The sequence below is a fragment of the Mus musculus genome, chromosome 14 (genome assembly GCF_000001635.26).
Source record: "Mus musculus strain C57BL/6J chromosome 14, GRCm38.p6 C57BL/6J".
NCBI lineage: Eukaryota > Metazoa > Chordata > Mammalia > Rodentia > Muridae > Mus > Mus musculus.
Genome location: NC_000080.6, coordinates 73,518,772 through 73,541,290, shown reverse-complemented (window position 1 = coordinate 73,541,290; position 22,519 = coordinate 73,518,772). Strand labels below are relative to the sequence as shown.

At 43.0% G+C, this 22,519-nt stretch overlaps 1 protein-coding gene and 1 long non-coding RNA gene across 3 annotated transcripts in view; one reads left to right on the top strand and one right to left on the bottom strand.

The window, feature by feature from the left end:
* Positions 1–22,411, top strand: part of Nudt15 (nudix (nucleoside diphosphate linked moiety X)-type motif 15) — a 29,363-nt gene extending 6,952 nt beyond the window's left edge. Inside the window, exons 2-5 of one of the 2 annotated variants that reach the window (NM_172527.3) lie at positions 9,106–9,223; positions 15,975–16,231; positions 17,797–17,993; positions 19,617–22,411. In NM_172527.3, coding sequence (NP_766115.1) covers positions 16,077–16,231; positions 17,797–17,993; positions 19,617–19,777 — 513 coding nt within the window. In that variant the 5' untranslated portion in view covers positions 9,106–9,223; positions 15,975–16,076 and the 3' untranslated portion in view covers positions 19,778–22,411. Of the gene's footprint in view, positions 1–9,105; positions 9,224–15,974; positions 16,232–17,796; positions 17,994–19,616 lie in introns of those variants that run through there. The other variant, NM_001360484.1, reaches the window with a different exon arrangement.
* Positions 10,849–15,989, bottom strand: Gm41209. The gene is made up of 3 exons (XR_874819.2): positions 15,745–15,989; positions 15,382–15,454; positions 10,849–11,249 (listed from the first exon to the last, which is right to left on the bottom strand). It is a non-coding gene; the product is annotated as a predicted gene, 41209 (long non-coding RNA).
* Positions 22,412–22,519: the final 108 nt, after the last annotated feature.

Sequence of the window (22,519 nt, the reverse complement as noted above, 5' to 3'; positions counted from 1 at the left end):
ACGGACGACATGAATGGACATGCCAAACTGGATGAGGGAAAGCCCACATGGCCTCAACCCTACACTAAGGGCAACTGAGGAAAGTCGGGAGCAGGCAAGATGGCCTCGTCTATGGAAGAGCACATCGGTTGGTTGTCAAATGGCCACCCAACCCAATACTGGATTATCATACAGATTGAACAGACTGGCTATAGTTAGCAATCTGTGTATCTATGAATACATATATGTGTGTGGTAAAAATTAGCAAAAAAGTCATACATTTGAAAGAAAGCACATAGAAGCATATGGGAGGATTTGGAAGCCAGGAAAAGAGAAATGTTGTAATTAAATATAGCCTCAAAAATATTTTTTTAAAAAAATTCAAGATAGCCACAGTAATCCAGAACAAAAAGAATAAGAGTAACACTGGATGAATCACAATGTCTGATTTCCAGATAGATTATAAAGCCACCATAGCAAGGCCACAGTTGTATTAGTATAAAAACAGATATTTAGCTCAGTGGAAAATAATAAGAAATATAAACTCACACAACTACAGCCACCTGATTTTGTAAGATTCCAAAAATAAATGTGTGTGGGGGGGGAGCCCCTTCCACAAATACTGATGGCAAAATTGGATGCTGCATAGAAAAGAATGAAAGTAGGATGAAAGTAAGTCCTAATCGTTCACCATGTTCAAGGACCAACTCCAAATGGGGATGTGTGTGAAAAGAAGCCCACTGATGCTGCTGGTGGAAATGAAATTCGCCTAGCACTAAGGACGTCAATGTGGCAGTTTCTCCTAAAAACTAAAGTAGATCTCCCATGTGACACATCCATGTGACCAGTCCTGTATATTTAAGTATTCCAGTTCACCATATCACAGAGCTATGTGCACACCAGTGATTCCTGCTATTCACAAGAGCTCAGCTATGGAGCCAGCCTAAGTGTGAAATAACAAGGCAATTGGCAAAGGAAGATTATAGACAGGTTTGTACAATGGCATTTTTTTCAGCCCTTAAGAACAAAGTTAAGTTGTTTGTAAGGCAATGGCACAGCTGGAGATAATCACATTAAGCAAATTAAGCCAGACTCAGAAAAATAAATAGTGTTTTCTCTCATACACGGGTTTTTGATACCATATCGATACATAAATTTACATATTTACATGTGATATGAAAATAGAAGTGAAACTGTCTAAGGAACAAAAGTGACTAATAGGGGTCATAAGGAAGATGGTAGCGGTGGGTTATGGAGGGGACATTCACAACATACAATATACATGTGTATAAAAATGCCTTTATGTTGGTGTGTGGGGGAGGACATCTTCATGGAGATGGGTATGGGAGGGGGAGCAGATATGAGATGTGAAACAGTCAGAGGGTGGACTGGGAGGGGGATAAAATCTAGAGTGTAAAAAAAATTAAGTAAAATAAATAAATAAAAATAAAGGTTAAAAAAAAAGAAAATGCCTTTATGTAACACAGAACCACATACAAGGAACATACCCAATGAAAATTAAACACTATGAAGCCATCCTTAACCATCTCCAGGCCTTGTAAGTAGACAAGATTCTCTCTCACTCCTCTGAGTTCTTGAGACATAATTTTACAAGCTCTCATCTCTTGTTTTCTCAATGTCAAGCAGGACCAAACTCAATTTGGAGGGTTGTCTTCAGCCTGTCTCTTTCAGACCTCTCTTAGACTATTTCTGGTCTGAGGTCACCATCAAATTCAAGCTATAACCCCTATTGCTAATTCTATACAAAAAGACAAAGATTGTGATAGCACTGTATTGGGAACCTAGTCATTGTTCTTTTGCTTATATTCTTTTTTAAATGTTTCATTTATTTATTTATATGTATGTATGTATGTATGTATGTATGTATGTATGTATGTATAAGTGCACCATCGCTGACTTCAGACACACCAGAAGAGGGCATCGGATCTCATTACAGATGGTTGTGAGCTACCATGTGGTTGCTGGGAATTGAACTCAGGACCTTTGAAAGAGTCAGTGTTCCTAACTACTGAACCATCTCTCCAGCTCTTGCTTATATTCTTAAGCAACTGACTTTTCACCCACCCCACAGGCACCCCCCTTTGCCCTTGCTGGGTTTATGATACAACCTCAAGCTGATCTCCTTTCCAATAACTATATTTCACGATGTGCTGCATCCAGATGGTCATCCTTATGGGTTTAGGTATTTGTCACCCCCTCGCTCAAGTCATAGACAGAATCTTGATTTAATCTGTCTAGTTGTTGGATATGTACCTGAAGAGACACCATGTTGATACGTGTAGTGGTTCTCCAAGCCTATCTATGCCCATTAAAAAAAAAAAAAACCCTGGTTAATAACTCTGTACAGTACTTAGATTCTCCTGTGTTAGCTATCCCACAGTTAGATATGATGGGAAAGAGGAGGTCCTGGGTACATAAGACCCCAATGGCAACAGCTCATCCCAACAAAAAGTACTAGTCAAGTCCAGTCCTTGGGCTGGCCTTTCTGTTTCCAGTCTATGGAAGACAACAAGACATTTCCTAGTGCTGAGACACCATCCTATGTTCCTACATGTTCTCCTCATGCAATCACAACGCTGATATTCTGGGGTAAGAATCATATGATAAATAAGATAGGTACATTCTTTACACTATTTCTTTCAACCTATGTTGGGTGTCTTAGTCTCTGTTTACTGCTGTGAAGAGACGCCATGACCAAGGCAACTCTTATAAAGTCTTAGTCCATTCTCTTCACGGCAGGGAGGGAGCATGATGGTATGCATGGTGCTAGAGCAATAGCTGAAAGCTACATAACAATCCACAGGCAGAAAGAGTTGGGGGAGGGAGACAGAGACAGAGAGATGGAGAAGGAGAGAGGGGAGAGTTGGAAGGGATATCTTGAATGTGTTTTCATGCTCCTTCCAGGTGTAGCAGATAGGAGCGAGTGTACTTCAGATTATTCACTATTGCTTGCTGCTGCTATTCAATTAAATGTTTATATTCCTCTATGGAAAAACATGTTTTGGCCATTGTGGCTTCTCAGACAGGGTTTCTCTGTGTAGCCCTGGCTGTCCTGGAAATCACTCTGTAGACCAGGCTGGCCTCGAACTCAGAAATCCACCTGTCTCTGCCTCTGCCTCCCAAGTGCTGAGATTAAAGGTGTGAGCCACCACTGGCTCATATGACTCTTCTTAATCCTCAGAGTATAGATTGTCTGATGCTCTAAATAAAAGCTGCCTTTGCATGAGACTTCAGTCTATCTCATTTACTGGCTCCATTCCCCCAGATCCCACCGCCCCATGGGTACTGACAGTAGGGTAACAATGTCAACATTTGCAAACCAAGTTTTCTTTCCAACTGAGCATCGTTCAGTTTGCTCCCAAAACAGAGGCACTCACATGACCACTTAGTAGTGGGAGTGACCACTGGCAGTTGGGTAAATATAACTCTTGTAGTTTTGCCTGGAACTAAGTGGGACCTCACTTTTCCCTTTTATCTCTGGTCTTTCAAAAACACGGCTGCCAAGTCCCTCACAATCATCCCATTTTTGGGCAACTTCTGTGTATAGCTGAATACTTCCCTGGTATGAGGCCAAATGAATTCAATCCCTGAAGGCCCCTCAGACCCTTCTAGTACAGCCAACTTCAGCAACCTACTGACAGGCCTCTGATATGGCTAGATTTAGTAACCTTAAGGGAACAAGCTACATTTGCCTATGTGACTTCAACTTATATCTTGCCTTCCCAAACTTCTCGTCTTCCAGCGTCTTCACAACTTAGGCTCCTTTCTAAGGAAGGCACTCTTACCTCCAAGCCCTCACGTCACACAAACAAAATTCCAGAATTGTCAGAAATTCCCCATTTTAGAGTGCTAGCCACAAACAACCTGTTGCTGGAACAGGTAGCACTAGGATAGTCTATTCTCAGAGGGTTCCCTTTGACCCATGGGAATCTCAGAAATAAATATCAAATCAATCTCTCTGTGTCTCTGTCTCTGTCTGTCTCTGTCTGTCTGTCTCTGTCTGTCTCTGTCTGTCTGTCTCTCTCTCTCTCTCTCTCTCTCTCTGTGTGTGTGTGTGTGTGTGTGTGTGTGTGTGTGTGTGTGTGTGTGTGTTTCAAGACAGGTTTTCTTCGTGTAGCTGTTGGCTATCCTGGAACTCTCTGTGTACTAGGCTGGTCTCTAACTCAGAGATCCACCTCCCTTTGCCTCCTGGGTGCTGAAATTAAAAGTGCACGCCATTACCACTGCCCCGGCATGTAAGAAATCTCTCTCTCAGACAATACCCAGAAGGCCACAGTGGCATCTGCAGTAGCATGACAACACAGTCCTAGCTTCTTAGCAGGAGTAGCCTTCCAAAACTTCAGGTTCCCAGAAAGACTTAATGTAGGAGCAGGGGACACATGAGTTCCCTTTAATGAAATCTCTGCTTCTAAGTCAATACTTATGGAAAGGTAGAAAGAAAAAAAATCTCTCTTCAAAATAAATAGAAAGACCCAAGACTTTGTACCAAAGTTCAGTGCCGAGCTATGGGTGGGACAGCTTCTAGACAGTTGTCAAGATGGGTCTAGAGTGACTTATCTCCTATTGGCCCTATTTTTTCTCTCTCTCTCTTTTTCTCTTCTTTAAGTGTATCCTGTATCTCTGGATCCTATTTTATAAACCCTCTGTTACAGTTGGTATCTTACAGGTTACAGGTAATTACAGGACATTAAACTCCAAATGGTATTACCTCGGGGATGTCAGTCACCAGCACCACTGTCTCAGGCACTTCAGTCATCAGCACCAACACCTGTCTTTCCCACCACTGAAGACTTCTCAGCCCCCAAGGATGTCACACAGTCCATCCTTCAACCTCCTACAATGACTATCATCTTCCCACTCTCCAAAATATGGCTTGAGCCTGATGGTACTATGATCCCATAACAGATCACCAATGCCAACCAGCACCCCACCACCCGTTTTCAACTCTGAAGAAGCTCCAGAACTGAAACAAACAAAAGTTAATTTTTGATGGACCCATGCTATCTTACCTTAACAAACCAGTCTCAGAATAGACAAGGGGACATAATTTACTAACAGTGGAGACAGTTAGGCACCTCTTTTCTATTAAAATCTGTCCCTACACAAATGGCCCACTAAGATAAGACAAGGTAAATTTGCTTTTCTAATAGGATCTCTTTGTTCCTTGGGGAAGCAATTCCTTCTCCCTGTCCCCCCTCTCTCTCCCTTTCTTTCTTTCCTCTCCCTCTCCTTCTTCCCCTCCTCCCCTTCCCCTCCCCTCAACCTTCTGTGTTTCTGTCCACAGCATATATTCTTTACTAAAACCTTTGTACCAATTCTGGTCTTATAATTCTTTTACCCTTGCACCCTGGGCTCTGTTCCCAGCCCACTGCTTGCCTCTAAAGAGAAGAGTACAAGGAGAATGATGAAGGAAATGAGAAATTTGGTGGTGCTTCCTTGAGAAAGAGCTGTGTGTTCCTGTATTCCCAAGGGCTGTTGTATCCAGGGCAAAGGGTGAGCTACCCTAGAGAGGGTTGGGAATCTAGAACAAGGAGCGCTGGACGGACACCCAAGGTTGGGAAAACCCCTTGAGTGTTGGACAGAACTAGAACCAAGTAACAGGAAAGAGTAGAGGAGAAAAAAAAAAGAGGAACAAAGAGGTCTAGGGACACCCCTACCAAGGGCATCTGGAGTCCAGATATGGGGCTTAGGCTTAAATAGAAGGTAAAGGAATGTACAATAGCAGCTCCGATTGTAGTCCCACTCTATTGTCTGCGCTCCAGTCTCTCCTGTAGGATGGTCTGAACGGTTGTTAGAACTGTGTGACCTCTTCCCAGGAGACAAGTTTTTGCTCTGGTTGGCTCTAGGGCTACTTCTTTTTCTTCTTATGTCATGAGATTTCAGAGTAAAGTTCCAATTTCTTTGGTGTTCACTACTTAAATAGTTTGATAGCCAAAGGGAAAGGGCATAAATGTCTCTTTAGAATATCTTCATTCTTTCCAGGGGTGAAGACCCAGTCAGTAAAATCAGTGACTGCACAAAGCCTGGTGACCCAAAGTCCATCTCTGGAATCTATGTGAAAGATGTGGCAATACAAGTTTGTGATCCCAGACGTCCTACAGAAAGATGGGGGACAGAGACAGAAGAACTGCCAGAGGTCACAGGGAAACTGGCCTAGAGAACATGGTTCAGAAGCACAAATAACAGAGACCTGGCCTTAGCAAGATGAAAGACAGAAGTCCTTTGACCTACACACACACACACACACACACACACACACACACACACACACACAGGTGCCTTGAGCCATCTTCATTCCTTCCAGGATAGTTATAGAGAATTGCATCTTCTTGCTGGAAGTAAATTTTATTCCCAATGTTCATACCTACTTTAGAAGGGCTGGGGAAGCCTGGAAAAGCTTATGGTGTCCATAGAACTATATAGACAAGCACAGGGGGCCGCTGGTAGACACAATGGATAAGCTTATGGTGTCCATAGAACTATGTAGACAGGCAGAGGGGGCCAGCCGATAGACACAATGTATAAGCCCAAAGGAAGCAGGTTCTGAGCAGATGGCAAGGGCTGTGTGTGAGGTGCTACCTTACTTAATTAGCCAAAGCCAATGACATTTTCCCTTTGCTCAATAACTACAGGGAGATTGCAGGAACCTAGACTTGACAGAGGTTGTTTCTGGTACTTGTTATAGGTTAATGTCAGAGTTCAAGATCATGGGTAGTTCTAATGACCAGAATAGTTCTCAAAAAGAATAAATGTGAATGGCCAATATAGACCTGAAAAGGTCCTCCAACACTCTTATTCATCTGGAAAATGCAAGTTAAAATTGCTTTGAGATTATGTTTCACCCTGGTCAGATAATATCTTTGAAAAACCACATGACAGAATTCTAGCAAGGATGTGGGGAAATAGGAATATGAATGCATTGCCAGGGAGAATGGAAATTGGTGCAGCCTCTTTGTAAATCAGCATGATGTACAAATCGAAAAACAGGTTGACCATGTGACCTTATCCTTATTTGTTGTCATAGCAACAGTGACTGCATAGATTAGGTGTAGTGTGGAGACCTGCTTCTTTTAACGTAACTGTAGCTATTTTGTACTCAGTCTCCACTTTGCTCATAAGGTGAAATTAAGTTCAGGTTCTCAGACTCTGCTTCCCAGATGTAATCATCCATCGCTGACATGGAAGAAGGCTACTAATAAGCCAGAAAGTTATGGTTGGATTATTTGTGCTCTGTTATCTCAATGTTCTGAAATTCCCTGTTCACTACCTATCCACCTCTCTCCCCTCTTACTTCACTCATCTTAAAGGTTAGCTGATAATATTTTGCCTAGTCAGCCAAAATGTTGGAATGCGCCCCTCCTTGTCTTTTAAACATCTGAACCTGGTGTTTCCTATACAAAGCATGCTTGCAGGACAGACGGGTACCACATTTAGGCTCTGGAGTCTTTTTTGCAGACCTGGACATTCAGTCTTGGGGTGTACATTCAAAACACTACTCTTAACTGAGATGGGTTTGTGTGGCGATTCTTGTACCTCATCATGTGGTGTTAGTCTTTCCTTTTTACCATGTGGAACACACTAGGGGAATTAGTGTTAGCTATTCCTTAGAGATTTGGGAGGACTAAGCACTGAGTCTGTCCAGTCCTAGGAGATTCCTATGTGGCGACTCCGACAGCACCAATCTCGTTGCTTGGGAGAGCTGTTTAAGTTGCTTCATTGTCTCAAAACAAAACTGTATTGTTTGGGTTTGGTTTTGGTTTTTTGTTTGTTTCCTTTTCATTAATTTCTGTCCCTGATTACATCCTTTCCTCTTTCAGATATTTATTTTTATTGCTTTTTTGTTTTGTTTAGTTGTTTCTTGGGTTGGGGGGGGGGAGGTGAGGTCAGGGTTTCTCTGGATAACCCTGGCTGTCCTGGAACTCAGAGATCCACCTTCCTCTGCCAGAGTGCTGAGATTAAAAGTGTACATGACCACCATTGCCCAGTAGTTTATATCCTTTCTTTATCTGTTGCTTTGGAGTTTGCTTTTTCTAAAACCTTGCGGTGCATAATTAGAATTTTTTTAAGCCTCCTTGACTCCATAATGATCCCATGGGTCATTCAGCAGTATATTGTGTGGAGCTGGAGAGACAAGAAAGCTCAGCAGGCAAGAACTTGGGCAGCTCTTCCAGAGGACCCAGGTTCAGTACCTATATAGGGGCTCACAACTTCTGAGACCTCCAGTTCCACAGGATCTGATGCCGCCTTCTGGCTTCTGTGGTCACCAGGAACACATGTAATACACACACATACATGCAGGCAAAACATTCACATACAGAAAATAAGAACAAAAATAAATACAAACTTTATATTTTAAAAAGAGTGTATTGCTCAATCTCCCAGTGTTTTCAAACTTTCTGTGTTGTTGTTGTTGTTGTTGTTGTTGTTGTTGTTGTTGTTGTTGTTGTTGTGACCAGGATCAAGAACTGTTTCAAGGTCCTTTTCTGCATTAGTTAGTACTTGCTGCATGGACTGAGTTGTGCTGTGTTTTAGAGAAAGCTCTATGGACTGATAGAAAGCTCCAAAGTTGTTAGATGGACTATTCTGTAGATATCTGTTAAGTTCATTTCATCCATGATGCAGATTAACTCTGAAGCTTCCTTATTGGTTCTCAGTCTGAATGACCTATCTGTTGACAAGGGTAGGATGCTGATGCAACTACTAGTATTGTATTGGTAGCTGGCCTTTTATGTCATTAGTGTGTTTTTTTTTTTTTCAATGAAATTGGGTGCCCTACCAATTAGTGCACAAAAATTTACAACTGTGTATTCTTGATGAATAAAGAGGGGCGTGGCCTTCTTTATCTTATATAATTCCAATTTTAAAGCCATTTTATTATCAGAATCACTAAATCAGCTTCTTTGCAGTGTCAGCCTGCTTTCTGAACTGACAGTGAGTACTACCAGTGAAGTATGTTTCTTTAAAATAATAGAGTTGGGTCCTTTTTAAAAAATAATATGCTGGTCTATATCTTTATTTGGAGAGATAACAACAGTTATATTTGGGGATTTTATTGAGTTTTTTTTTTTTTTTTGCTAATTTTATTTTGTGTTTGTTGTTTTCCAGGCTGATGAGGTTCGTTATTTTTCCTCCATCACAGGTGATGGAGTTACACCTTACACCAGACCTCAAAGAGGCATTTTTGAGATGTTGGGGTTTGGAAATCGCCACACAAACCACACAGGTGCTGATCTAAGTCAAACGGGACTGGTTTATTGAATGCACACTCGGAGACTGTCCAGACTAAGGAGCTGACTTCAACCCCCAGCTAGAATCCTATAGACCTTTTACACCTGAAATCCACAAACATCTGTGCCAAGTTATTCCACCAATCAGGATTTAGGGATGGGGATTCCCTTAGGAACAAGTCTTTGTTGTACATTTATCCTGTTCTCATTGGTTGGAGTATTCAACCACCGTGGTGGTGGGGGGGGGGCATCTGAATTGCCTAATATTCATGTCTTAACTTGCCAACCAGGATGTCAGTTACCCATGTACATGACTCTTTCTGCAAAGTAGGATGTCATTTCCAGGGAGGTCTTGGGAAATTAAGACTTTACTCAGCCCCTACTCAAAATGAAAGTCTTATTCCAAATGGATTTTTATGCTGGTACAGGTATCTCTCTTATACTGGATCCACCCCAGGGGCAGCTCATAAGTGCAAAAATCACAAAAGCCCATACACAGGTGCAGGAAGTGATGCGGTGTAGCTGGTTTGTGCCCAAGCTTATTGTAGCTAACTATAAAAGCAGTCTGACTGACTTCTATTAATCACAATAGCATCATTTCCAAAGAGCTTCAAAACACAGAACATATGCAATCAACTGGTAAACATGATAAAGTTTCCTAGTAACAGTAGTTACAGCATATGAGAAAGTTTCTTTAGAACATTAGTAACAGCACAAAATGGCTGACTACGCAGGCAATAGTTACCCAGACCTTAACATAGGTCCCCTCCTTTTAGATAACTCTAGCTTGTGTCAGACTGTCATCAAACTATCCAGTACATGGAGGAAATAGGAAAGTTTGTGGAGAATGCCAGAATCCTCTAGACTGAGAATACAGAATTTCTTCTATGTGAATGAGAGGAGGACTCTCTGGAGAAAGCTCTGTGTTATGTGGGGAATGGACCTCTGTGCCTGAGGCCACTTCCTTTCCTCTGGGAATATAGATAAGTCACAAAGGAGAAGGGTTCTCTCTACCAGGTTCCAAAGTCATGATAGTGGCTGGTGACCCTTGTTCAATTAGTTGTGACTGTGCAGAAAAACTTATGGTGTGTGGATTCTCACATTAGACTGAGCAAGATTTAAGTAGGACGGTTTCCATTTCTCTTACCTTTCATTAAAAAAAAAAAACTTTCTGTTGCATTTACTTAGTGTATGGGGGTGGAGCATGGAGAGATCAGAGGCTAACTTGCAGGAGTTGGTTCTTCCCTTCCGCCTCCTGAGTCCTGGGATCAAAGCAGAGCCACCAGGATTGATGGCAGGTGCTTTTATCTACTACACCAGCTGCCCAGCCTCTCTCTTACCTTTTCTCAAACATCACTTTATCTTTCTCACTGACAACCATTTGCACTTCATGTGACTCCTACCATCTTTTACATACAGCATACAGTCTGCTGAAAAAATCACTTGTCTGTGCAAATTCAATGAACGACGACTCACAAACTAGTCCATTATACTAGGGGGAAGGAGAGCACTTTTATTCAGAGGGTCTTGTCTTAGTTAGGGTTTTAATGCTGTAAACAGACCATGATCAAGGCAAGTCTTATAAAGGACAACATATATTTGGGACTGGCTGACAGGTTCAGAGGTTCAGTCCATTATCATCAAGGTGGGAGCATGGCAACATCCAGGCAGGCATGGTGCAGGCAGAGCCGAGAGTTCTAATTCTTCACCTGAAAGCTGCTAATGGAAGACTGACTTCCAGGCAGCTAGGGTGATGGTCTTAGAGCCCACACCCACAGTGACACACCTACTCCAACAGGGCCACACATTCTAATAGTGCCACTTCTGGGCCGAGCATATACAAACCATTACAGGTCTTCATGGTGTACTTACATGTGGAGCGCCTTTCTGGGAGCTAGGGATGCTGAGGTACTGATCTTTTCCTTGGCCCTCACACTCCTGAGGGATGATGCTCCTCCTGAGTCATTCCTTCACGCAGAAGTAGACCCATGTCCATTCCAACTTCCCAAAGCTCAGTTAAGACTAGGATGTAACAGATAACCAAACTTTACTGGAGACTTCGGAAAGTAAAACAGAATTATAATACAATATAGGAAAACTTGAAACTAACAATGAAATGTGAGTTAATCTAAATATGACAGTCTGTTCTCCTCACCTGTTCACCTCCTCTTATCCCCAAACATCTTACTCTGTTTTAAGAGCAACCTACTCTCCAGGCAGTGATGGCACACACCTTTAATCCCAGCACTTGGGAGGCAGAGGCAGGTGGATTTCTGAGTTTGAGGCCAGCCTGGTCTACAAAGTGATTTCCAGGACATCCAGGGCTACACAGAGAAACCCTGTTTCGGAAAAAAGAAAAAAGAAAAGAAAAAAAAGAAAGGAAAAGAAAAGAAAGAAGAGCAACCTACTCTCTTTAACAGGAATGCCTACTGCTATGGACATTGTCAGTCCCCAATTCCAAATTCTCCAAGGTCCAGTGACAGGAGGAGTCTGCCTTCCATAGGCCAGTCCAAGGCTACTCTCCTCAGATATACAATCTTCACAGATAGAATCCTACCCCCAGCAAGGGTGACTTTTTGACATTAAGTAGACATTTCACTTCACACTGCCTTGACCTCCTCACTGCTACATCCACTCCAGTAGTGACAAGCACGCGACAGGACCTGAAAACCTGGGCGCTGTCTCGAGGCGAAAAGTTCATGGAAACTTAGTCTCCTGGAATCATGGCATCCTGTATAAAGAATGCTCCAATGTCCTTGCTTCAGTTGGTAAACGGATCTGTGTGCTTTCCCTTAATATTGCTTTATTACAAGTGCTCCTAAGGATTGATATTTTGACATATAGCTAAGTTAGATTCTAGGCAGTCCTTGATCCGACTTGGGCATGGATAGCTAAGTCACTGCCCTACACAGAAATTTACCATTATCTAGGAAGAAGGAAGTTTGTGACCTAAAGAGGAACCAGAGTAGATACTTAGAACTATAGATAGCTGAGTTACACCCATACACAAGTATTTACAATGGCCTAGGGGGGAGGTAGACTATACAATAGACTAGAGTAGGAAATATGACAAGGGCACAAAGCCCTTGCCCTTGGCTTCTAAGATTAAGTGGACCTTAGGTGAAGCTGTTTTTGATCCCAGTTGTTAACATTGAATTTTATGCCAGTTTGTTCCCACCAGTCCTTCCGTGTTTGCATTCCTGTTTTGTGTAAGAATCCAGTAACCTCTTTGTACCTTGCTAGTTTGTCACTCAACTTCCCTATTTCCTTCTGTATAAAAAGTTTGATGCTGGATTTGACAAATTACATTCAGATCCACATTCCCTTGTGTCTGTCTGTCAATTCCCACCGACTCCTTGTCCACCTGCAACCAGAGACCCATTCCACGCAGACAGGGACCAAAGAGGGTCTGCGGCACCTCACTTCATGACTTTTCTGCAAGTTCGATTTGGGCTTTTAAAAAATGCTAGATATACTGAGGCTTAATACACATGTAGCAAATTCCCTCTTTATATAACAAAGTCTTTTGAGTTAAAACACACAGTCATGTTACTAACATCATAGTTTATACATAGACATTTCAATATACTGGAAAAAATCTCTCCAGTTTGTTATTTTTGTTGTTGTTGTGAAAGGAAATAAAACTTGAGACCTGTGGTTCATGTAATTTATGTCAAATAGCCCAAAGAGTTGTTTGTGAGCTTTGAAACCTGGGGCCGAGAACATAGCAGAACAGGCCAGGTCATGCCCGGGCAGGCCCGTCATTACATGTCCTGACTGGCCTAGTGCCTCCCTATCTCCCACCCTTTGGACAGTCTGTTGATGTTTAAATGGACCAATCATGTAAAACCACACCAATCCCTCCCCAGCCCCACCCCTTTTCTATAAAAGTCCCTAGCTTCCAAGCCTCAGGGTCGAAACCACTGTCTCCTGTGTGAGATATGTTTCGAACAGGAGCTCCGCCATTATGGCTCCACCATGTGGTCAACACCTCTGTCTCCTGTGGGAGATATGTGTCGGCCCGGAGCTCCGTCATTAAACTACCTCATGCTTTTACATCAAGATGGTTGTCTGTTCGTGATTCCTGGGTGCGGGCCAAACGGATATTGAGTGGGGGTTTCCCCACTAGGTTCTTTCAGTTGTTTGCAGTTACCTCTCCCTGTAATTAAAGCCTCAGGCAAACACTGATCTATTGGCTCTGGCTATTGGCTGTTTAGTCTATTTCAGATTACCCTCTAAGTGGAATTATCCAGCTTCTGTATCTAATTTTTTTCATATAGCATAAAGCAATTGAGATTTGCCTACACAGTTGATGGTATCCACACAGTGTTCCTTGTTTCTCAGCAATTTTCCATTTATGAATGTGCCATAGTTAATTTATTTATTCACCATTAGGGTAACATTTACTAATTATAAATTAAGTTACTGCAATATTTCCACACATATCTTTGTATTAACATACACTTTCATTTGTCTCAGTCCATTATCTAGTAGTGGAATCATCAAGTTGTATCACACAAATATACTTGCTTTTTATGAAACACAGTATGCTTTCCAAAGTGGTTGTTCCATTTTGCACTTTGACCAAAATTAGCCAGACCCAAAGGCTATGCAGCCCAATGAACCCCTGTCCTGTCAGAGCAGCAATTCCTAGGCCATGGAGCTCCATGCTGGGCTTCACATCTTCCCAATCAAATGCACTTCTCTGCCACCACAAACCTGGGAATCCACGGCAGGAAAGAACTAGAAAAACAACTCGCCTTATTTTCTCTTTTCTACCTTCCCGGTCCTTTACCCTCACTCAGCCCTTCCTTGTCTCCCCTTCTTTTGCCGCTCACTGTCCCTCGATGTAATTTGTTTACAAATATACAGATATACTGTAGGCCACAATCCGCACTTAAGGAAGAACATGCAGAGGTTTTCTTCTTTCTGAGACTGTGTGACCTTGCTTAATGTTATACATTCCAAGCCATTCCATTTTTTTCTGCCAAAATATAAATTTCATTTTTCTTTAGACCTGAATAAAATCCATGTTATATATTGTCTCAGTTAGGGTTTCCATTGCTGTGAAGAGACACCATGACTAAGGCAACTCTTATAAAAGATGACATTTAATTGGGGCAGGCTTACAAGTTCAGAGGTTCAGCACATTATCATTATGGCAGGAAACATGGCAGTGTCCAGGTGTACATGGTGCTAAAGGAGCTGAGAGCTCTGCATTTTGCTCTAATTACAGTCAAGAGATATTGTTTTCCAGTAAGTTAGGAGGGGGTGGGTCTATATTTAATTTTTTGAGAAACCACCACACTTATTTCCATAATGTCTGTGTTAGTTTGCTCCCCTCAACACTGAATAAGGGTTCTTCTCTCTCCACAACTTTTCCAACATTTGTTGTCAGATCTCTTGATGATAGCCATTCTGACTGGGGTAAGATGGTATCTTGCCCAGAGTTTCTATTCCTGCACAAACAGCATGGCCAAGAAGCAAGTTGGGGAGGAAAGGGTTTATTCAGCTTACACTTCCAAATTGCTGTTCATCACTACAGGAAGTCAGGACAGGAACTCAAGCAGGTCAGGAAGCAGGAGCTGATGCAGAGGCCATGGAGGGATCTTTCTTACTGGCTTGCTCAAGTTGCTTTCTTATAGAACCCAAGACTACCAGCCCAGAGATGACACCACCCATGGTGGGCCCTCATGCCTTGATCACCAACTGAGAAAATGCCCCACAGCTGGATCTCATGGAGTCACTTCCCCAACTGAAGCTCCTTTCTCTGTGATAACTCCAGCCTGTGTCAAGTTGACACCCAAAACCAGCCAGTACAGATGGCATCTCAATTCCTCAATGGAGATAGTCAACACTTTTAAAAATAGTTATTATTTTTGTTTCTCGTTTTAAACTGTCTATTCATTTGCACATTCGTTGATTGGCAAAACTTAGGACTTTGCTAAGCATACCTAATGGATACTGAAACTTTCTAATGGATTACTATGGTAGTTTAAATATGCTTGGCCCAGGGAGGTGTGTCCTTGTTGGAGTGGTTGTGGCCTTTTTGGAGGAAGTGTGTCGCTGTGGGAGATGGGCTTTGAGATACTTCTCCCAGTTGCTGTTTGAATCTTTTCCTGTTTGAATTTAGAACAAGATATACAACTCTTACCTCCTCCAGTGCCACGACTGCCTGGATGCTGCCATGCTTCCTGCATTGATTATAATGGACTGAACCTCTGGACCTACAAGCAAGCACCAATTAAATGTTGTCCTTTATAAGAGTTGCCTTGGTCATAATGTCTCTTCACAGCAACGGAAACCCTCACTAAGACAATTACTTAGGATACAAATTAAGTATACACTCAGATATATGTGTGGAAATATAAAAACTAACATTTCAAAGAGTTAAAGCTGTCTCTGGAAGCAGGGCTAAAAGGGATAGTGTCTGTCCTTGGGCAGTTTTGTACTATTGGGTTTCTAAAATTATGCACACATTAGTAGAAATAAAGTAATACTTTTAAAGTAAACCCACCCGTCCAAAGATTTAAGATGTCAATCTTGTTACAGCTGATTTCCCCAAGTTTTTCTTTTCATATTTCAGTTTTAGTTGATGTATATTTTTATCTACTATAATTTGTTTTTCTCTAAAATATGAATTTATCCTAAAGAAACTTAATTAGTCTCATTTACTTCCCCAAATCATCTTTCAGTACTCTTATGTTAGTTATTTATATGGTTGTTTCTGCATGATCTATGCACCAGGCGACAGGTGATTCGTGAGACACAACACTCAGCGAGCAATCAGCGAGGCTCCTGCCGGTTCCCGTACAGCTTCAACGTCACTTCCGGGGTCAGCCAAATGCTATGGCCGCTAACGCAGAGCCGAGGCGGCGGCCAGGAGTTGGGGTCGGCGTGGTGGTGCTGAGCTGCGAGCATCCTCGCTGCGTCCTTCTGGGGAAAAGGAAAGGATCGTTTGGAGCCGGCAGTTTCCAGCTTCCTGGGGGCCATTTGGAATTCGGGTGAGCAGGACGACCTCCGGGAAGCGGAAGCTTCGGGAATATCACTAGTCCGCACGCCATTCTCGGTCCGTGTGACGCGCTTCAGTGCGCAGTTGAGTTCCGCGAGCTCTCTACGGCCCCGGTGTCCTCCGGGATCCAGCCAGGAGGGGGTGCTGTGCCAGTACCCGGGCCCCGTTAGTCCTCGCTCTGCCCTCTCCTGGCTGCAAGTGGAAGTCGTTTGTATTTCTTAGTGTTTACAGAGAAAGTGGATGTTAACTGGGACTTTTCCTTTTGCCCCATGAGATTTAAATATATCAGAGTTTTGTGAGGCTGGCCCCGCCGCTTCTGCGATGTGGATGTGTCAGTCCCACAAAGGGGGAAGGGTAGCTAAGTCAGTTTCTGTGCAATCGTGAAGAAACCCTGGCTCTGCTCAAAAATGTGTTCTAATCCGAGAGTGTGCCTTAAAATACAATAAAAGTATCTAAGACATCCAGATTCGGTGTGATTTCCTTTAGTCTTGTATAGTAATATAAAATAATGTAGTGTTATAAAACACTTGGAAGGTAAAGCTTCAAGCCTTCCTACGCCTTATCTAACAAGCACCATACTTGATTCTGTAGACAATTTCAAAGGAAATCTGAGACTTCCTATTATGTAATTATCTGGGTCACTATTATCTAATAGGCTTATTTAGTTATAAGAGACCGAGATCTGCCTGCCTCAGTTTTCTGAGTGTTGGGATTATGGCGTGATGGATTCACTGGATGGAGGAGCCTCTCACTGGCTCTCCATGACAGGGAAACATTACCAGGCTGACAACTTCCTTCCTCTTGATGGTAACCTGTACTTTCCTATGTGGCCTGGAAGTACAAGTGTTGCATGCCCCTTAATGCTAATCATCTCTTTCTCTGTTGCCTAATTGCCTCAATTTTTAGGCTTAAACTGGAATTTTGAAGCATAAGGAAGGCATTTAATGCACTTTCAAAACACAACCCGAAAGGAACATTAATTAATGTTTCTTTTTTTCCTGGGTACAGTTGACTCAGAAGCCTGGGTTTTGTTGTTGTTGGGTTGTTTTTTATTGTTGTTTGTTTGTTTGGTTGGTTGGTTTTGTTTTGGGTTTTGGGGAGTGGTTTTTGTTGGGTTTTGTTTTTGTTTTTAGAAATAGGGTTTCTCTGTACAGTCTTGGATGTCCTGGAATTCCCTCTGTAGACCAATCTGGCCTCAAACTCACAGAGGTTCACCAGGCTCTGCCTCTAAAGTACTCGGACTAAAGGCGTGTACCACCACCACCCAGAGAAAGCCTGGGTTCTTACCTGACACACTAAACTGCACCCTTGCTGCCTAAGTCTATCTCCAGACCTAGGAATTAATGCTGTTGTTAAGTGTTAATTTTTGCATAACCTAAAGCTCTTTGGGTCTTCAAATCACTAAATATAGAATATGCATAATGTCAAGATGGAAGATTTTTTTTTAATCAGTCTAAAGCATAAACTAATTACCATTGCTTTTACTGTATACCATAATTTTCCTACCAGGACTCTCACCTCATGTGTACACTAAGCAGGCTGTGTTTCTTTTTCCAGTGAGACCTGGGAAGAATGCGCTCAGAGAGAAACCTGGGAAGAAGCTGGGCTTCACCTGAAAAATGTGTGCTTTGCCTCCGTGGTAAATTCTTTTGTTGAGAAGGAGAATTACCATTATGTTACCATATTAATGAAAGGAGAGGTGGATATGACTCATGATTCGGAGCCGAGGAATATGGAGCCTGAAAAGAATGAAAGTAAGAGAATCAGATACAATAACGTATTATTCTTCAGAGAAGCATGGTTAGAGTATCATTGCCATATGAAGAGAATCGGATTCTCTTTGTGTCTATGACCTCGAAAGTTCCTGTGTTGGAGCTAAGAAGGTGACTTTAACCCCAGCACTTGGGGAATAGTAGGGAGAGACAGAAAGATCTCTGGGAGTTTGAGGTCACTGGTTTACATAGAAAGTTCCAGGCTAGCTAGGTCTATGTAGAGACACAATCTCAAAAAGAGACAAAAACCAAAAACCTATGTTGAAATTCCAGTCTTGGGGTGATGGTGACGGGGCCTGGGCTTTGCTGATTCTGGGCCCTTAGTGAGATGGAATGTCCTGGAGGAGCTGCAACAGACGCTTCTCACCTCCTTACCCCTCAGCAGGACTGAGGCAGAGTGAGAAGGACCAGGTGCAGTCTTCAGAGGCTCACCTGCCATGTGCAGATGCTCTGAACTTCCCATTACCTCCCAAAATGGCAGCGGCAGCGGCGGTGGCTAGGATCCACTGTTCACCACAGGACTGAATGAAGCACTGCCTAACAGGCCACAAATGGAATTAGTGCTCACATGAACGAGACCCCAGAGAGATCCTCACCACGTCCTCCATGTGAGGATACAGGAGGAGTATGGCTGTCCCATGAGCTAGGAAATGGGCCCTTACCAGACATCACGTCTGGCCAGCATCTTGATCTTAGACTTTCAATCTGCAGAATTATGTGAAATGAAAGTCTGCCGGCTGTCCTGTTAGAGCAGCGCAGAGACAATGTAGAGATGGGGAGATGTGTAGATCCCAAGGGATGGAAGATACAGATACCTGTGCTCCTGTCATGGTTCTTGCACTGTCGCTGTGATTTAGGGCACAGTGAAACCACCATGTTGGAGTACTCCATGGCTAGAAAGAAAGGCTCATCTGGGAAATTGAAAGATGCTATGGATGTCTTGGGGTTGGGGGAAGCATGGACTCGAAACGTACAACACAGAATAGTGAAAGGCGGGGAAAGCCTTGGCAGTTTTAAAGAACTAGTCTGTGCTGGGATGAAGCCTGTAAGCCAGACATCCTGGAAGTTTAGCGTGGGCGTGGGTTGTAGGGAAGTGGGTGGTCGCTAGCTGTGGGACTTCAATATGTGTTCATAGGTAGCTAGATGCCGTGCTCGCTGTGCTGTGGAGACAGGGCAAATGGAAGCTCTTCCTGGCAGAAACCCAGCTCACAGGTTTTGGAGGAATGCTTATGAGGCTTGAGTGTATCTATCAGCAATCCTGTATCCCTGATGGGCATCTAGCCTGTAATATAGACATAGGCAGTGGCCCCATCTCGGGGGTCCGGTTTGGATCTAACAGTTCTCTGTGAAGTTACTTGGCCAAGTTACTTAATGGTGGGCCGTTTTCCTCATCTGTGAACAGTAGACACCTCAGATGAGTTCAGTCAGGACTGAATGCTTTGCTACATGAGACCCTGTCTCAAACAAAGAAACAAGAAACACTCCACTGTTTTCTTGGTCACCTTTCTCTTCCCAAGCTCTTCATTCTAAATGTGGGTTTTATTTGTCCAGCAAATGCCTTGCTTTCTGCCGCTTCTGCGTACTGACTGTCAGTTTCCCTTCTAGGTTGGGAGTGGGTTCCATGGGAAGAATTCCCTCCCTTAGACCAGCTTTTCTGGGCTCTCCGCTGTCTAAAAGAGCAAGGTTATGACCCATTTAAAGAGGACCTGAACCACCTGGAAGGGTACCGAGGAGAGCACCTTGAAAGGACCACGAAGACTCCTTGATTAAAAACAAAGTCTTCAGGAAATGAAAACTTCTGTTTCAGGACAACTCGATTTTATCCATAGAGCCACGTGGTCACCAGTTTATCTGCAGTCTCCTGATATAACTCAAGAACCTTAAGAAACTCTTCCTGGGGTGTGCCGCTGAATTGTCCTGGTGGCATAGAATAAGGTGTGTAAGGAGCTTGCAGTTCATTATCTGCACTTCTGCATGGCTTCCGCTGTCCGCTGCATGGAGGCGAGCGTAATAGATTGCCTTGTGCTAGTTCAAACAGAGGTCGGAACTCAAATATGGCCATTCAAGTTCAAAAGCAAGGCGCCTACTGCCAAGTTCATCAAGCTTGATGTTTTCCTTTTCCCTTTCAGCCACTTGAAAAGAACTTTTAAATGACAATTCATGTAACTAGAGAGCTTATGAAAAGCAGTAGGCTACATTCCCCTGGTGTCTGAGAGACCCCGTGTAAGTGTGAGAGTAAGCTGTGGCTCCCGCCACTAACGGCCAGGTCCTCTGCATCTCCCTTTCACAGCCTGAGACTGGGGTCCTTGTGTGCTGGGATCACACAGGGCAATGCATCGAATCACCTACTGGGGGCAGGGGGGTCCCCAGAGGTCAGGAACTCCAGAACATCACAGCCAAAGGTTGGTTGGCTGCTTTCTCCCCCTAGCAAATTGTAAGCTTTTACTGTAAGAGATTGAACAGTGAAATGTCTCCGAGGACTGCATTGTGTGCTGCCTGCTGTCAAAGCAGAGGGTGTTCTGGCTTGAGAGAGGACTTTGGGTTTAAGAGAATCGTGTTCTTGGCCTGAGGACCGCATCGTGCTTAGCTAACGTTAAGAGCTAAAGCTTCTGACCAGCCCATTCATGCCGATCAGCAGCCAGGCTTGGGTTGCATGGACCCTCATCTTTCTCTGGTCAGGCACAGCATAGCTTTCTGCTGATGTAGTTTCTGTTACTGAGCAGTGACTGGCCCTTCTGCTGTGCAGGCCCCTGCTGAGCTCTTCATGTGAGGTGGTTTCTCACCAGTGCCATCTCTGTCCTGCACAGGTGCCATGTGGGTCCTTTACTTGTGGTTCCTGTTCTTTACCCAGTATTCCTGTTTCACATGGGTCAATTTTTGATCAGGGCAAAAACATCAAAGATAGTTGGAGAGTGCTGGCCGCACCTCCGGTGCACAGCCCAGGCAGATGGTTGATGTCAGCTGTGCCTGCACAGCCCAGTTTTTTATAATGGCCAGATATCACTAATTTCTTCATTTAATCTCATATATCTCAGGCTGGCTTCCAGGTCACTTTGTAGCTAAGGATAACCTTGAACTTCCAGTCTTGCCTCAGCTGCCCTGATGCTGATTTAAGCTACATCGCCCACCCCTCTCTAAGCGTGCACAGTAGTTGCCCGTGTGTGGCTGGTTAGTTTCCTGGGTTACTTTGTTTCAGTACTTAGGGTTGAACTTGGGGCTTGGCACATGACAGGCAAGTGCCATAACAGACTAAATGCAGAGGCAGTTAGAGAAGCCAGCTTCCTTCTGTCAGGTCAGACATTGAAGAGATTTGCCAAAATCTAAAATGACTTTCTCACTGAAGAGTTCATAAAAACTATGTTAACATGTACCTGGTTTTTACTATATGGTCAATAAACTTCCCTAACTTTAATTTCTAACATTAAATATTATTTCATAGCTTACAAAACTAAAACCTGACTTTAAGGTTTTATAAAGGCATCCAAACCTAAGGGGACCTGGACATTTAGCTCAGTGCTAGGCCACCTGCTACGCTCCGTTCAGTCCTCATCTCCAAGATAAAAAAAATTACAGAAAGACTAAGAAAAAAATGGCACCCAAAAGGGTTCCGAGTGCATTAGCCCACATCTCCTCTTTCATAAGCTCGTTTCTGTGAACTGTCTGACATCTCTGAACATTTGTAGTTTTCTCTTTTAAAACACTGAATAAATGTGATGTTTGCTAGTTTTCAACTTTTCAAAATTACAATGTGCTGTATATCTATGTCTCATCTCTTATACCTACATATTTGTCAAAATGTTTGCATTCTGATAATGATAATGTATGGTCCTTAAGCTTCTGGGTCTAGGGAGGTGGTTCATTTGTTAAGAGTGCTTGCTGCTTGTCCTTAGAACCCAGCATCAACACCAGCTGGCCTAGTACTCCTAAGACATCACCTGCCTCTGCCACACAGGTACCGGGCATGTGCCACCATGCCTGGAACATGTGGGATTTAAGTAAGAATCTATTTCAGAATGTTAACGGGTACTCAAGAGTAGATGGCCAGGTTCACTTTGTGGTTTATGCTGTTTCTTAAATGTTCTGTGATAGTTATTATATAACTATCTAAAACTGATACTTATATAAACATCGTGGACACAGATGTTAACTACGAGGTAGCTAAAGAGTTAAAAGTGACTGTTTTTTGAGAAACTACAGTAAGAGGCCAAGGCAGGTGGCTGCAAGTCCCAGACTAACCTAGGTACCTTATACAAGCAGGGAGACCCAGTCCTGTAAAAGATGAGAAAAGTCACAAGGAGACAAGGTGATGGCATGAGATGGCCATCTATTCTAACTTTCCTTATCCTGTGTGTATGTGTCTGTGTAGTATGGGGTTGTAATAAATGTTTTCAGTTTCAACTTAATGATCTCAGAGACTTAATTGTGACTATGAGTTAAGATAGTCATTTTATTGTATATACTGTATCATATATACCAGAATCTTATTTTATTATAAAATACATCTGGAT